Below are 17404 nucleotides of genomic sequence, written 5' to 3'. Positions count from 1 at the left end.
CTGTAAATTACATGAAACATCATAAGCTATACCCATAATGCAATGCATATTACTGTAATACTAATAATAACAATAAACTTTATTTGTATAGCACCTTTCATACAAGAAATGAGCTCAAAGTGCTTCACAGCAAGAACAACATGTGGTTTTATACTGTGTGTTTTGTGGTGAGCTACTGTAGAAATGACAGCAAAGTTTAACAGTGTACAATGAGATACAGATACAGAAGAGGGATGTTGAGTTACGTTATTTTGTCCAACATGAAAACTGTCTGCATTCCATTTAGGAGGACCAGTTTTAAGACAATTTACACATTCATTCTGTTAAGAGTGGTCCTGTTGTATTAAAGTGTCCCAGTAAAGACTTGTGGACGGAGGGATTTTAGGCTGATGAATATGATTTCAGAGTGACAAATAATGGGACCAAGTTGTACTGGCTCTGTTCTAGTTTGACTGTATGCAGATTAAATCATATAGTCTGTCACATCTCAAGAACAAAACCCATATTTTTCGAAACACGTTTGATATCCATTGATGTTTTGATATCAACAGCTGGTGATGTCACTTGTCCGTCACCAAGGGAGATGGATCACCTGAAGCTTGGTTCCATTTTACGAAGCGGCCGTGTTTCCGTTTTACGTTTTCTCAGCTGTCGTCGTTGCTGCTTGGACACAGAAAAGGTTCATGTTTGTGAGAGTTGGTGTTCACGGTGGATTTGTGTGCCTGAGGAGCTCAAGTGGTTATTGAACAGTGGTTCAGAGTGTTTCTGTATTTGTGTTCCTGCCTGACTTTGAAAGACTAAATCAGCTGTGCAAGTTTGTGGAAACCGTCTGTTTGTGTGACTTGTTCAGTCTTTGCAGGTTTCAAACCCATTCAACTACTCCCATACAATTCTAAGGGCCTGATTTACTAAGATCTCCAAAAAAAGGTACTAAACCGTGTTTTTTTTTTTCAAAAGTTTGCACATTTATTTTGCACCTGTTTTGTGGTTGATTTACTAAGAGTAAGTACGTCACTGATTTCAGGTGCAAATCGCTCTATTTAAGTCAAGTCAAAGTCAACTTTATTGTCAATTCACCATATGTACAAGACATCGAGAGAGATCGAAATATTGTTTCTCACAGTCCCATGGTGTGCAAAATAAAAAGATAAAACAAGTAAATGAGGTGTTTGCGTGTGTCAAAGTGATTCCAACCATGAAAAAACAGAACGACTGCAGAAGGAAAAGGAAATTTTGGCCCATTGAAATTAAGAAATATGGATATAACAAGAACAAACCAATAGTTGGGAGATTATTAGCAAGAAAGTCAATACTGTGGGAAAAACAAAGAGGTCGATAGATGAAATCAAGAGATGATGGTAAAACGTGGTCATAAAAAGCAGGGCCGGGGGATGAGAACCTCTAACAAACTCTGAGCAGCAGGTCCAGATCTTTCTGTGATGAGCAGCTGACTTGGTTCCATTCAGTGAACCTGATGAAGCTACCTGTGAACTCTGAGGGACACATTCAGGACCTTGGACAGCTCCCTGAAGAACATCAGAGATACCTACATCACGCTGTTGGCTGTCAATCATCATTCAGTTCGTTCAATAACTTCATATAATAATAATTTCATCGCTGACAGACGACATGTCTGAATAATTTCTACCTCTGACATCAGAAAAGTTTAACGGGTATAAAACCTCGCTCTCTACGTATTCTGGTTTCCTGCGTCTCCTTCACAATAAGAGCAGCCGTCTCTCCTGATGTTCATCTGATTAAAACCTTCAGTCGTACTAAAATACACAACAATCACTTCTCTTGTTTCTACTTCCAGGTTTAGTAAATATCGGTTTTTTTTTATTATTATTATTTATATATATATACATATATATATATATGCATATATATATTTATATTACATTTCCCCTCCCAGTGTTTTACACGTTCAAGTAGAAATGCTCAATATTACAGATGTATTCAGGCAAACAGGCAAAATGAACAACGAGTGTTTAATTGCACATTAAAAGACGAAATCCTCGCTGCACGTCGTTGGTAGATCAGCTTGGACATTTTATTCGGGGGCGGTGTGAAGTTTGCACATGAAATGCAAACATTTAGTAAATCAGTCAATAGATTTTTTTCTGCAAGGTATCTCGGCGTTGTTAGCTAAAGTCACTCCTTCTTATTAGTTTTCTGGAGGTCCATCTGAAAATAATCCCTCATTCATTAGAAAAGAAGATTCAAGAATCGTCAGGTTTCCAATCAGATCAGTCAGATCCACCGCTGGCTCCTCCCCCAGCTCGTCCAAATATGGTCACTTCCTGCTCCGAACCACTCTGAACTAACAAAATGGTGACGGACAGAATCTGAACTGGAGGATTCATAACGTTCACAAACCAACGATGACATCACTGATGGTTGATGACATCACTGATGGTTGATGGTTGGACAGAACACATGTTGTTCATTTTACCCAAACCAGTGAGCACAATTCACTCTGTTGCTGGGTTAAATATGACCCATCCTCCAGGTTATTTCATTTGACCCAACTTTGTGAGCGATAATAACTCTTTCCCGTCGCATTGCCTTGTTAATTATTTTAATGAATAACAATATTAATAATAATGCTATATCAGAAATATCATTGTTGTGTATAATTTCCCATAATCATATACACATACTATATTCATAATAACTTGCAGTAAAATCTGGCCGATGGAGGAGAGGCAAAATGAATGAACTGGCTTCTGGGTCAGAATAAGCCAACCAGTTGTTCAGCTGCAGTGGGAGCACTGACAACCGCTGTGACCCAACACTGATCACAGTATCCCAAACAACCCAGAGTTATGACCCAGCATAACCAACCCAGGAATGTGTTGACAGAAATAACCCACCCTTTTTCTGTATGTAGGTCAACAGATGAAAGTGCAGTAATTACTATAGTGTGTTAGGATGTTTTGGAGAACCACAAAACCACAAACCTGGCTGAGAAGCTTCAGGGAACAGCGACAGGATACTCAGTGAGAGCTAAAACAATTATTTATTTATGTTTATGTTTTGTATGAGAGAAATTGCCTGAGCTTGCTGTTGTTTTGGTCTGAAAGCTGAGTTATAACTTGGAACAGGACTTTCGTCACAGTTGTTCTTTTGGTTGTGAAACACTGGTTCGACTCCATTTCCGACAATGCAGGCAAATAAAAGGTCTTAAAATACAGCGAGTGACCAGGTGATGCGTGAGTGTCTGAGTGAGTGTGACTTGCACTGCAGACTTCAATGTTCAAAACCTTTTGTTTCCCATGAGTAATGATCGAAATGAGTGAAGTCCTGTAAAATGAGTGAAGTCCTGTGACTTCCTGACCAGATGGGCCAGGTAAGGGGCGGGGCCAGTTTATGGTGTGTGTGTGTGTGTGTGTGTGTGTGTGTGTGTGTGTGTGTGCGCGCGCGCGCGCGTGCGTGCGTACATGTGCGTGTGTCATCCCTGTTAAGTCTCCTCCTCAGCTCCACCAGCTCAGTCTGTCAGTCAGACACGGTCTTCATCGGATCTCTGCCGGTTCGCTCGATTCGGATTCGGGACTTTTCTTCGGTCATGATTCGGGTTTCTTCGCCCGTGTTTGTGTTGCTTCTGTTTGCGGTGAGTCCGGAAGGAGTTTGTGTGTTTTTTTTTCCTCTCGCGTAGACCGAACTGCGGTCTAAACTCTCTTCTGTGGAGGTCTGAGGTGGAAACCCGGATGTGCTGTGAATGGGACACCTTCCGTCTCTTAGTGTGAATATGGAGACAGACAGGAACACGAACTAACGCGGCTGAAGTTGTTTCTGTTTTCTGACAGACACATTCTTCAGCTGCATGAAGTCCAGGTGTGAGTTTGACTAAAATTTCATAAGAAGCTGTTTGGTGGTGACACTGCTGCTGTCGGACAGACACATGACGTCACGTGCCTCTGCAGGCCTGAGTTTTCTGAAGTGCCTGACAGGTGTTTCACAGTCTGCTTTAATAAAATGAGCTTTCAGTGGTTTTATAGTCACATCCAGTAACCATAGTAACCAAATGGTCAGTGTATTGACATTGGATCTTTGACATGCATTACAAAGCATTATTCATGATCTCTCGCAGTGTCCAGACTGGTACATTCATGTTAAAAGACAGAACTGTGACTGATGCACTGATACCTGTTGTGGCAGCAGAAACGATAACTGATTGTTTGATAGTAAATGTATAAAAGCTTATAAAACGATGCATTTGTCTTATAATCGGCATAAGAGCCCGATAGATTTATCGGTTGGTCGATTTCATTGCCGTATCACAGATTTATGTCCGATATAAAAGCTGGTCTTGACAGAACAAAGATGTTCGGGCTCATTTAGAAACTGTTCTTTTATCTTTTGTTCAATTTATAATTCTTCCTAAGTTTTACATTCCCAGTGAAGCACTGATGTCATTTTTGACCACAGTTTATTGTTTACCTGTAAATGTTTGTCACAAGTGTTTAATGTTCATATTTTGGTCGATATCTGTTTTGTTTTTTTACTTCCTAATATCGATATTGACATCAGTCAGTCAGGCGGGCTCTCATCGGCAGAATGTCCTCTGGAAGTCAGTGTTCTCCACTCAGTCCTTCATTTGGATTCAGCACCGAGTTTTACAGACTGCATTTCCCCGTGAAGTATTTCTCCGGGACGAGTAAACATTGAATCTTTACCTGTGTTACGATCCCTGAACTAACCCAACGTCTTGTTAGTTTTGACCTTTTGGCTCGTTATGTGCTGCCTTTGATCGAGACCAGATTCTAATGGATCGGGTAACCGTTGAGCTGTTCAGTCGACGCTGTGGGTGAACGGCAGATGGGACAACGTGAGCTCATTCACCAGAGAATCATTTTCCAAACCAGACAAAGAAAAGCAGTGAGCGTATTCTCTGTCATGTACCTGGTTGGACTTGCTCCTCATTACTCAGCTCTCCCAGAGATGCGAGGCCACTCCTTCCCCGGGAGGTCTGAGGAGAACCACACCTGGCCTGAATAGCTGAACGTCCTAGGAGTGGTCGGGTGTGTCGGTCTCTCCTCCAAACAGACAGCTGCACAATAACCGGCAGGTGGCTGCTTTTACACACTGATTGTGCTTTGAATATCAGGGTGGTGCTGCTCTTTACTAACACAGCTCAGCTGGACTGAACTGAAAACACAACTGACCGCATTAACCAGAATGTACATGCCGTTCACTTTCGGACGTCGGCTCGGAGGCTTTTTCTTCCTGCGGTCAGTGAATCCCTCTGCGTTCTCTGTGAAGACGGTCGTCTCTGACTGGTTTGGCAGCATGTGTCCTCCTGGCACCGAGCCTGACTGACGTGTCGACAAACACCATCTCGGGCCACTGAATGTAAATGAAATCCAGGAGAACGACCGACAGCAACACCGCTCGATATAAAGGATGAAGCGAGCACCCTCAGTTTGCTCATATTTGTAAAATAACAGCCACAAATATCTGACCGCACTTAACAAAGCTGAAGGTGAATCACGTCAGCCCCTTCAACATGTCTGTGCACCCGATATTTCAGGGAGCCCGGTCTGAGTCGGCCATCACAAACAGGAAGGTTCCGCCGGTCAGCCTGCTGGTGACCCTCCATGTTGGCTTTTCTTTCCATTTGAATGCGTTACCCTAAGTACACCGTGGAAATGTGTGCCAGCTCTTCAGAATAATTCCAAACTTCATGTCTGTTTGGACACGCGGATACAACATGTAACCTTTTCATACTTCACGGTGAGATGAAACCATGCTGCCTCTCTCTGTGTTTCCTTATGAGCGGTTTCTGACAGAGACAACTGAAATGGGTCCACTGCCTGCTGCTTGCACTGTGAAACGAGAACCAACAGACTCTATGAGTGTTTGAAGCAGAAGGATGGATGGTGTTTTGAAGTCCCTGCCATGATGTTCCCACATCGGGATCACTGATATGGCAACTGACTTCGTGTCAGCTGAGGCTTCTTTGTGGAGTAATTACATGTGTTGTGTTACAACTCCAGGCTGTTGCTGTGTTGGAGGCCAATCTGGTAAGACGAAGAAGAGAATGGATTCTCCCTCCAACGGCTCTGATGGAAAATGTTGACTACACGCACAAGCCTTTTATTGCCAGGGTAAGTCACTGATCCCTCATTCACTGTAGTTCTACCCACTACTTCTGAAGCACAAACAGCTGGTGGAAGCTGACTGACAGAATCACTGAGGTGCAGAAAAAGCACAGTGGACTGGAGCTTCAGGCAAAGCATCATTTAGAGCCATTGTTTATTTTGAAATGTATTTTTTCAACTGTTTTTTTGGCACTGAAGATACTGAAAGCAGACATCATCACACAGCAGGTTCCAAAAGTTCAAAGAAGCAAACACATAAAAACAACAGTAAGAGTGAGTGAAAAAAAAAAACCCTAACCCTGACCCATGCTTTGTGTTTTAGATTCGATCAGATATTGAAACGGAGAAAAATCTTTCCTACTCCCTGGAAGGAATCGGTGCAAACAAATATCCCTTCCACGTGTTTGTGGTCGACCGTTTTTCTGGAAAAGTCCGGTTAACCCAAAAGCTTGACAGGGAGTTCATTGGTTACTACAATGTGAGATATTCTGTTTTATTCTCCTTTTTCATTTTTGTACGATTATATTTCATTCGTAAGATTCTCGTTTGAATGTTAACATTGAGATATTTGGTATTCATTGGCGACACCGTTTATTCATGTCAAAACAAATTACAAAGACAAGATTTGACTTTTTAAGTGTTGCCGTTTCAGCTGTCGGGTGTTGCTACATTCGAAAATGGCACCGAAGCTGAGAAAAAAATTGACCTACGAATCAAAGTTGGAGATGAGAACGACAACCCTCCAGTGTTCAATGTAATAAAGCCAGGGAATGTGGATGAGCTCAGTCCTGCAGGTTGGTGTTACAAACCCCCATCCTTTGTAATGAAAAAATAATACTACATCATTTCATAAGAAATAAAACAAAGCATCATGCTTTTGTAACTTCAGGATGATCAATTGTAAGCTATTTTCTAATGAGCTTATTAAGGTCGAAAAACACATGCTGCAAAACAATAAGTGACCAAGAAGGGATGTTTGGGCTGCGGGGTGCTAATGTGCTCAAACAAAATCAGAGAGTGCATCTTTTTCGAGTAAAATATAAAGCTTTTTAATTCTTTACAGAGGAAATTGTTGTTGAATACCCTAAACAAGTTCGAAATATTCATAAAACTGTAAATACTAACTTCTTGTAAAAGTTTATAATGTTTGTAAATAAATTTACACACTGCTTGAGCTGAAGGTGTACCATTTTAAACCACAGGGCACCACATCATACAGTAGCAACATCAATGTCAAAGAGCATCTTTCTGTTATATGACTGTCATTTAATACTGGTTTTACAGGGACTTCAGTCATGACTATTGTGGCGACTGATGCTGATGAACCAGGGAACATCAATTCTAAGATCGCCTATACCCTCATAGACCAGAAACCACCTGATGACATGTTCGGCATACACAAGAATGGGACCGTCTACGTCAAAAGGTCCATCCTGGACAGAGAGGTATGAACCACACTAGCAGCTCCTTGGTTTTTAACACAGCCTGAAATGTATGTGACTCTACAGACACCTTGTTCTAATTGAACCACACCGTGGTGAATGTGTGTGTAGGAAAGTGAGGACATTTAATGCAGCTCATGTCGACACCATGAAGTGAAACTCTTCACTCCTTCGGATGATCAATGATGAGTAATGATAGCTAATTCAATCACGAATCACATTCTGTCACGCAAATGTTTACAGCATCCTCCATTCGGTTAAATCACAACGTTAGTCGTCTCAGGGCATGTAATGGTAAGATGGAGACATAATATTTAAGAGAGGAACCAGACAATTCAACAATTCTCAAGTGAGTGACAGCTGGATAGAGAGTAGATGGCGAAAAGTTTGAATTTTATCAATTGAATTAAATCTGCAACATGATACAATGTGCAGAAAGTAAATGTGCAGATGCCTTCCCTTCTATAATGTTGTACTGGCAGGGACTCTAAATGTAAATGCTTCATGTGCCAAATACCACAGTACATTCTGTGGCTGACAGTACACCATTTATTAGATCCTCTTAGGAATTGAACTGAAACATGCAACACATGCTCACTTTGGACAGCGCAGACAGATGCTCATTGGCTGTGAATTATTTTATTTTCTGATTTCAGAAAGAGGATCAGTACATTTTGACAGTGAAAGGCCAAGACCTGGATGGACTACCAGGGGGAAACTCTGCAACCGGCACGGTTATCATCAATGTCCGTGATGTGAATGACAATGTTCCCACTCTGGAGAAGGACGAGGTAGTTTTCTTCCTCACACTCTTCTTTCTGTGTTATGTTATACTATATGACAAGTTTCATTTCCGAATGTTTTATTTGCAGTATGAAGGAAGCATTGACGAGAACACATATGGGGTGGAGGTGATGAGAATCAAATCAGAGGACCTGGACATGCATGGCACGGACAACTGGGAAGCTGTGTATGATATTGTCAAAGGCAATGAGGCCGGATATTTCAGCATTAAAACAGACCCCCTCACCAACGAGGGCATCCTAATGCTCGACAAGGTACTGCAGTTTTAATTATTTCAGAGAAATGTGCTGTTTCACCATCTTTTGGGTTTAAATTTGCATGTCTTTGTTGCACTACAGTGTTTTCCAGGTTAAGAATTTTGTAATATTTTGACCATTCCTTTTGTTTTTAATTGGCTCTCTTGGAAGACATGCGCTTTGGCTCTTCAAACACGTAAAATATGTAAATGAATTTCAACCGATCAAAAAAACAGATTCTTTACTTCTTCACTTGTGTGAAAAACCGTGGCAGAGCATTGTTCAGGCAGCACTTCACCTATGGTGCTACATCATTGCTGACCTCCTATCTGCTGTGCTAATGCATACTGCAAAAGGGCTGAGAACCTATTTAGTTCTTTATTTCTCTGGAGGGTAGTTCCCTTTAACAAAGTGATTGGAACGGTTTGGTTCGAAAACACCTAATATGACTGAACCTGCCTTCGTCACAGAGATCAACTAACAACAATATTTTTGACTCGTCCCTGCTCGGATGAATGTCGTTTAAAACTTTTGCAGGCTCAGTGCTATGGTGTGATTGAAACCCAGACTGAAAAACATTAAAGACATTGTTTTCTACCAAGTTACTGAAAAACAACCTTTTCTATATGATCTGTCTTTGAAAAAAAAAGAAAGGTTGAGCTGAGGCTTTCAGGTCAAGCTTTGTCAAAAGAAGTTTAATAAATGCGGTTGTCAGGGCTCTTGGAAAAATGCCTGACCCAAGAGAATGTTGAGTCTCTATGGTAATGCTATCTGGTACTATTAAGTTAAAAATATCTTTAAAGAAGCTTGTAGGCAGCAGGTAGTAGGCCCGAGGTTTTGAAGTATTTCTGTCAAGGCTACATAATGTTGGGGGAAATTATGTGAAAATTGAATAGAATAGTCTTTCATGAAGGGCCATTTTGCCTGAGAGGGAGTTACAGACTGAACATCAGATGTTTCTCCGTGAAAACGTAATTGCATGAATTGGTGGATAAAAGTTCAGGAGGGACTGAGGAGTTTGACAGTTGATCAATGGCCGTCTTGTCCTTTTTAATGCCAAGTTACAGCTGCAAAGACTTTCTTTATCGATGCTATAATGAACCATCCATCCAGCCATTATCTATACCCACTTTATCCTGAACAGGGTCACGGGGGGGGGCTGGAGCCTATCCCAGCTCACATTGGGTGAAGGCAGGGTTCACCTGGACAGGTTGCCAGTCCATCACAGGGCCAACACATAGAGACAGACAGAAACAAAGACCATTCACACCTGAGGGTAATTTCTAGAATCACCAATTAACCTGAGATGCATGTTTTTGGATGTTGGGAGGAAGTCAGAGAACCGAGAGAACCCACGCAGGCACAGGGAGAACATGCAAACTCCGCACAGAAAGGCCCAGGCCCGGATTTGAACCCAGAACCTTTTTACTGTGAGGTGACAATGCTAACCATTGCACCGCCGTGCCGCCCGCTGTAATGAACCTGGAATTTAATGTTTCACCAGCTGTGTTCTACATGTCTACGCTCTTTTTTTTGAGCTTTTACCAATGTGACGTTCCTCCATGGTGCTGTTTCCATACCAGGGACAACATTTACCCTTAAGGCTTCACTCACAGGAACCGGAGGCAGAGCTGGTGGGGGTGTGAAGGTTCAGGTGAATGATGAAGAGGTGTTTTCACTGATGAAGCACTTTGACCTCCTCTGCTGTAGAGATCTCAGCAGAGATGAACATTTGAATGAAAACCCAGCAATGAACACAAAGGGAAACATCAGTCACCCCCACCTCAGAAATATGTAGAACTTTGGAAGTAATTAGGATGAATAGATGTCCCTCATTATGTGTTGAATCTTTTATGCTGGAAAAGTCTAAAGTTATCCAGGACGTAAACGTTTTTTTAACATTGCCAACCTTTTGGATTATCGTTATTAATATTAAAATTACCCTCTTTAACAACACCCTTAAAATCAATACGCACTGTAGACAGCAGTAAGCAAAGTCATTGAAAAGGTTTATACTGTATTTTGGGGGTCTGTCGATGGTTACTAACGTAACTTGACATTGGGATCTCAAGTGCAACAGGGAAACCATCTGTGTTCGAGCCCTCATTACATTGAATTTTGCAAGAACTAAAACTTGTGCTTCTTTGCCATTTAACAGGCTGTGGATTATGAGGATGTGAAGGACCTTGAACTTGGACTAGCTGTGAGGAACAAGGCTCAGATATTTGGTGGATCTGGTGGAGGAGCAGGTGGAGGAGCAGGTGGAGGAGCAGGTGGTGGATCTGGTGGAGGAGCAGGTGGAGGAGCAGGTGGAGGAGCAGGTGGAGGAGCAGGTGGAGGAGCAGGTGGAACAGGAACAGGGGGTGCCAATGGTGCCACTGGTGCCAGTGGAGGAGGGTCTGGAGGATCATCATGGCAAAGTGGAAAACCATTTAAATCCTATCCCATCAAAATCAACGTGAAGAATCAGCCTGAGGGGCCACGTTTTGATCCCAAAGTCAAAGCTATTCCCGTCACAGAGGGAGGTAACACCGACTTGAATGAGGTTATCGCCCGCTACACTGCAATAGATGGAGACACTGGAAAACCAGCTGAGAATGTCAGGTCAGTGCAAACACAAACACATGAAGGCCGCTACAGATAAATCGTCAATGTCAGCTTCCCTTTATCTGCACAACAATAATAACTGATTGATCATATTTCTGCTGTAGATATGTCAAAGGCTCAGACCCTGACAACTGGCTGACCATCGACCCAAAGACAGCTGAGATCAAACTGAACAAGTTGCCTGATAGAGAATCTCCAGCCCTGGTCAATGGGACATATTTTGCTGAAGTGCTCAGCATTTCAGAAGGTACACTTAAGATGTTTTATACCTGAGAGCTGTACACTAACTGAAAGTAGCGTGAAACTGAAAGGTCCAGCGCATCAAGCATCAAGTGTTAGCTCTGCCACTAGACTCTTTATGAAACAATATGATATGACATTATGAACAGCTCTAACAGCTGACTATCAGCAGGGGTAATGAAGTGTTTGTCCCTGAACTTGTGTCTGAAGAGAGAAAAGAAAAGGAAAATGCTGAATGATATGTTTATATCTGTTTTTCCATCACAGACATGCCTGCTAAAACAGCCACCGGCACTATCGCAATCCAGGTGGAAGATTTCAATGACCAGTGTCCCGTTCTGACCAGTAATATACACACTATGTGTACCTCTGCGAATGCCGTTATTGTAAACGCCATCGATGAGGATGCATACCCCAACGGAGCTCCTTTTGAATTTGAGATCATTCCAGAACGCACTGAGGGAAAATGGAAAGTCGAGCATCTCAATGGTGAGAATACTTCCAATGATCTAAAATATATGGCAGACAATAAAATGTATTAAGATAGAAATAAATTCGTGTAGACTTCCAAATAAATTCATATGGGTTGGATTAAGCTTCACAAATAACAGCTTATGATCTCAAACTACTGCTAAGCTTGTTTTGGCTCGGGCCCTCAGCTAACCTAGCTTTATCATCTGGCCTGGGTGATCCGATCCCCAATCACCAGCTTTAAATGCGTAAGCGCACCTCTGGTATTATCATGCATCTCCACATGCATCTCAATTGACCTGATTGGAACTCACACTACATGCAAATGGTCACTTACATCACGTAATTGTATATATATATATATATATATATAAGTAAACAAACACATGCTCACTAAATCCTCATTTTAATGCAGTGTCTACATTAATTTATCATGTATTTCATGTTTGTAAATGCCTGAACACAGTTGATTGAGTTGGTATTTCGAAACCTGAACTGTCAGGACCCGATTGGTTTGGGCCAGCTTATTTAATATTTCCATCAGGATGGGCTCTGCGCTGTGTTGGATAAATTAACTGTGCAAGGGGGTGGCGGCTCTTCCAGGTATAGGTTGTCGTTTTTTTCATAGTGAAATAATACACCTATTATTTTTCTATTAATTGATTGCATATTTGGTTTGTAAAAATTCTGTAAATATTTTCCGTCACAAAATGATTATCCGTAAAGTTAAGTTTACTGGAGGTGCTGACAACACAACAAGAGCTGTCTTTACATTAAACTCTATAATGGTGCAAGGTATGGACTCAAAAGCACAACTTGAGAGACACAAGCAAAGTTGACAGGTTTACTTGGTATAATATAAAAAAACCAAAACAGACAACAACACCAGAGGGAGGTACAGAAACACTGTCTAAAAATGGAGTCCAGGAGCCAAAACCAGGTGGCATTAACTCTAATGTGGCCCAATACTATTTTGGGGAACACAGGTGCATTCAAACATGAACTTTTAGCTGACCACCTGTTATCTAATCACTCAGCACTGATGTAAATGCCAGATGTGCCAACAACCGAGAAAACCCTTCATCAGAACCTTTTGTTACTCAACTTGAATGGAGATCTCAAATCTTTAGTCTAAACAACTGTTTTTATTTTATTTTTTAAGGAATGCATATGGTTTTTCGGCATGTTTCATATGTTTGTCTTGTTTTTCGCAGACACTGCAGCCATCTTAAGAAAACAAGACTCTGTGTGGCCTGGTCTGTACGAGGTAGAATTTGTGGTGAAGGACCAGCAGGGAGAGGCCTGTCCAGAACCACAGAAAGTGAAAATCCAAGTTTGTACCTGTGAGGATGGAGTGGTTTGTGGAAAACGAGGCAACGACGGTGAGACCCAGAAATCAGCGGTGTTAGGACCCGCAGGCATCGGACTGCTACTACTGGGCCTGCTGCTGTTACTACGTAAGTGTGACGTGATGCCTCCTTTGGAGGATCACAGCTGCTGCACACCACACTTTGGCAGCCTTTAAGTTGGACTAAAACTCTGTTATTTTTTTTAGTCATTCCTCTGCTGCTGCTCTGCTGTCAATGTGGTGATGCTGCAGGTTTTCCAGACCTCTTTACTGAGATGCCTTTTGATACCAAGTCACACCTCATTAACTACCATACGGAGCGACAGGGAGAGAACACGGTGAGAACCGCACTGTTGAGTGCAGCAATATTGGCATACAGTGTCTGTGCTTTAAAGTGGCCATTTTGACCACAATACACTAACATTTGGTTCCCCTGCCTCTTACAGGAGGTGCCACTATTGAATATGCCATCACAAATGGATGAAGATATTATATACATGGGCGCAGGTCAAAAAGGCTCATTAATGGCACCTGTGGAGTTGCAACAGTCCATCCCTTCTATGAATGGGATGAATGGGGTTGCCTTTCAAGAACGTTTTTCAAGCGCCTACGGAGAAGGAATGTGGGGGATGAACCAGGAGGAGGGCAGTGGCTTCTACTATGAGTCTGAGGGCAGAGAATCAGGAGCTGGAGGAATTGATGGTGGCATAGCTCTGCCAGATCACATCCTGGGACAGTACTACGATCAGGTGAGGAACCAGCCAACCAGTTAGAGGCTCAACAACTGTGAGCAAAGTCTGACTTTGGTATTAATTCTAAATACCTTTTATAAAGGGCTCACAAAGCAAAGTTATGTGATGTGTGTTAATGGACATGTCCTTTTTTTGCACCGTTGTTGTTAAATTCAAAGATAACAATCTTTGCACTTATTTATTTTTTGAGATTTTGGTGATACTGATGTGTTTATTTCAAGATAAATACACAACTTGCTTTGTAGATGCATAAGACAGAGTCCTGGAAAAGCTAACCTGGTAAATATTTTCATTTCTTTATCAACAGAAGCTGAGCAGTGAAGATGACAACCTTGGAGTGAAGGATGGTCTGTTGGTGTATGACTATGAGGGCCAGGGCTCCGCTGCCGGCTCAGTCGGTTGCTGCAGCCTTCTGGAGTCTGACAATGACCTGCAGTTCCTCGATGACCTTGGACTGAAATTCAAGACTCTTGCTGAGGTGTGCGGAGGCAAGAAGATCCCAACTGAAGTTAAAGAAGTCTTTCCTATGCTTCCAAGAGCTTCTATCAACACTCAGTCCTCCGTATCAAGTTTGGTGACTGCCCAAAACCTACCCCCTCCAGCCAAGCTGCAACCACCCATCCCTAAAGCTGAGCAGACTGTTGTCAAGGAGACAACTAAGCATTCTCAAATGGTGAAGGAAAACGTGGCCACGATGAGGGAAGGGATGACCACAGTGAACACAGGGATGGCAAATCAAGGCCAGATGCTCTTTTTCCAGCAGCAGCAGCAGCAGCAACCTGTCTACTACACCACCACCCCTGTGTTACAGCCAATGCACTATGTAGTCCAGCCACAGGTTCAAAACACTATGCTGCTGGCCGAGGCACCAGTCACCAACCTTCCAGGCATGGTACTGGTTAATGACACCCAGGCTAGACCTTCCCAAGCATTAATCGTTCAGGGGCAGACACTGATGTCTGGTGGACAATCCCAGGTTCCTGGCATGGTGCTGCTGGAGAGGAGTGGGGTCCACGGGAGTTCTACCAATCTGATCCAGTCCGGAAGACTCTCTGGCTCCCAGCCTATGATGGTTGTTGAGGGTAGGGTCCCTGCAGGGTCAATGAAAATGCTAAATGGAAGCCAGACCTGCCTTGTTCAGGGAGGTACTCTACAGTCAGGAGGGCTTTCAGGATCTCAGAGAGTCATGGTGGTCGGAGAGACAACAGGCAGCGTAGGGCAGCTGGTTCAGGACGCAAGAGGTCTGTCCCCGAAGAGTGAGGTGTCTGGCTTTCAAAGTGTCCTCAGCAGCAAGAGAAGCCCATCCACTGGCTCTAGCAGCAGCAGGTTGCGCTCCTCAACCAGCACAGTGAGCACAACCCCCATCCAGCGCAAGGTGGTGATAGAGGAGACAAGAGAAATACACTGAATAAGAGACTGTCTGGACAGCGGTAAACCTTCTCCAAATGCCATAAAGACAATTTTTTTTGTTGTGCTGTTCCTTGTGGTGATGGGACACTTCTGGGACTCAAGTAATGTAATACAGCTCATGAAGAGAATGCAGGTTCCCAATAATACCTCCTATAGATTTGAAAATGCAAGTGGTGTAGCACCAAAAACAGAGGAAACATTGCAGGTAAATGGTCTCTATAAATAATAAAGATTGTAAATGATAACCCCCCCCCCCCACCTCCCCGCTTGATCCAAGTTGACTTAAGTAACTTAGCTTTGCCTTCTCTTCTTCATGTACACCCTTCATCATGTTCAGTAGCAATGTTATGATTTACTTCTGTTTCATCTTCAGGTTGTTTTTTTAAGCTGGTTTTTGTTTTATTGTATTGTGGTATCGCTTGTTGTTTTAAACACTGCCTGTGTGTTGAATTGGATGTATTGGATTGGGGTGAAAGTTTTTGTTTTTATATCTATGGATTCAGAAAGTTTTCAGACCACTTCCTCTTTTTGGAAGACCGGTTCTAAGCCTTGCAAAATATTTTACTAAAAACTGACTTTAAACAGATTTTAACAAAACTTTCTGGTGTGGTATTTTTATTCTAACTAATTTTATTTGTGTGGTTAATTTTAATGCAAGAATTTTACCAATCACACCCTTTTTGGGGGGGATAAGACTGGACTACCTCTATTGTAGCTCACTTAGCCTTGGTTTGTTTTTCAGCCTGGTGATTAAGTTAGCCTAAGTTGATGCCCCCACTTACCTTTCTTCTGGACTGCTCTGGATGCCTTCAGCTAATAGAAAGTTGCTGAACTGGAAGCTGTGATTTTCAGTGTTTACGTAATACGGCAATCAGAATTAAGGTACTCAGTGACTTGGATCAATCTCCGTCCACTGATCAGGACACTCATTCTGTCCCGTTACAGCATCTTACACCACCTGCTGGGGTCCTGCTCCAGTCCAGACCTTCCAGAAATGTCCTGTTCCAGAGTCCATCCAAATTTGTATCTTCCAGTCAGCCTGTCACCTCAGTCCTGGGTATCAATGATTCGAAATGTCAGGATGAGATCAGCAACTCCATGTTGTTTTCCTGGGTCCACTGAGCTCCCGAGGTCTTTATCCTTTTTGTCCAGTGTCGATAAACTATTTTTCCTTGTTGGTTCCAATGTGCAGTCCGAACTATTTCAAGCCGACTTATGGTCGCTATGATCGTCTCAACATGCTATTAGCACAAACATTAACATTGTTTATTATCTTTGATGTTTCAGCAGGCTTCACAATGAAATTTCTTCCACTGCTGGCCAACGCATTCATGGTGGAACCACCCGTCACAACTATCACCTGATATCTGTGGAGAAAGAAAATAAAAAATTTGCTGCAATGTAAACATATATTAACATTGAATACAATACAAACCCAGGTTGTTTACTCTCCACATTAGCCTCCTCACAATGGAAGCAGAGGTTTGTCAGGTCGTCTGTCAAAATACTTGACAATTATTTGAAAGAGAACTAGATTTATGAGGATATTTGTAGCTTACAAGAGATAACAGGAAAATAAATCACAGATTCTCACTGAAGTCTTTCATAGTGCTGTTGCGTTACCTACCAGAGTCCCTGAGAAGTCTCAACGCGTATTGGACACATTCCTTTCACCTAAGGGAAGAAAATAACAGTTTCTGGCCTTTTTGCATACTGTTATAGAATGAAAACAATCAATTCATAACTTTGGTGTGGATTAGCCACTGTGTCACCCTTCCACATTAATATATTGAGCCCTTTCTCTTTCATGAATGCTCTAAGAACCAAAAACACAAACACATTATGAGGTGGTGAGAGAACACCCAAATGCAGAAAACACAGCAGTTGACTTGATATAAAGAGTATTTTATTGAAACACAGAACAGGGGAAACATTCCAGGGAATCATGCGTGAGCATAGGACCAAGTCCAGAAGGGCTGAAAGCCAATAA

At 42.3% G+C, this 17404-nt stretch overlaps 1 protein-coding gene across 1 annotated transcript; it reads left to right on the top strand.

Moving 5' to 3' along the window:
- Positions 1 to 3507: 3507 nt before the first annotated feature.
- On the top strand, positions 3508 to 16820 carry dsg2.1 (desmoglein 2, tandem duplicate 1). The gene is made up of 14 exons (XM_069151056.1): positions 3508 to 3613; positions 6000 to 6110; positions 6427 to 6582; positions 6757 to 6898; positions 7389 to 7549; positions 8203 to 8337; positions 8419 to 8604; positions 10745 to 11190; positions 11298 to 11440; positions 11701 to 11922; positions 13119 to 13361; positions 13460 to 13590; positions 13699 to 14001; positions 14312 to 16820. The coding sequence occupies exons 1-14, from the start codon at positions 3569 to 3571 to the stop codon at positions 15410 to 15412; spliced, it is 3525 nt and encodes a 1174-aa protein (XP_069007157.1). The 5' UTR covers positions 3508 to 3568; the 3' UTR covers positions 15413 to 16820.
- The last annotated feature ends 584 nt before the right edge of the window (positions 16821 to 17404 follow it).

The sequence above is a fragment of the Embiotoca jacksoni genome, unplaced genomic scaffold (assembly GCF_022577435.1).
Source record: "Embiotoca jacksoni isolate LCO1_2020_lvr unplaced genomic scaffold, fEmbJac1.0.p SCAF_16, whole genome shotgun sequence".
Lineage (NCBI taxonomy): Eukaryota > Metazoa > Chordata > Actinopteri > Embiotocidae > Embiotoca > Embiotoca jacksoni.
The sequence above is the reverse complement of the archived record's forward strand: the minus strand, read 5'-3'. Positions and strand labels throughout refer to the sequence as shown.

Excerpts from the sequence above, each read along its gene's own strand:
- dsg2.1 (XM_069151056.1), top strand. The coding sequence starts at position 3,569 with ATGATTCGGGTTTCTTCGCCCGTGTTTGTGTTGCTTCTGTTTGCG. Across the intron at positions 11,923-13,118 it reads GAAAGTCGAGCATCTCAATG|ACACTGCAGCCATCTTAAGA; the intron begins GTGAGAATACTT and ends TGTTTTTCGCAG. Across the intron at positions 14,002-14,311 it reads TGGGACAGTACTACGATCAG|AAGCTGAGCAGTGAAGATGA; the intron begins GTGAGGAACCAG and ends CTTTATCAACAG.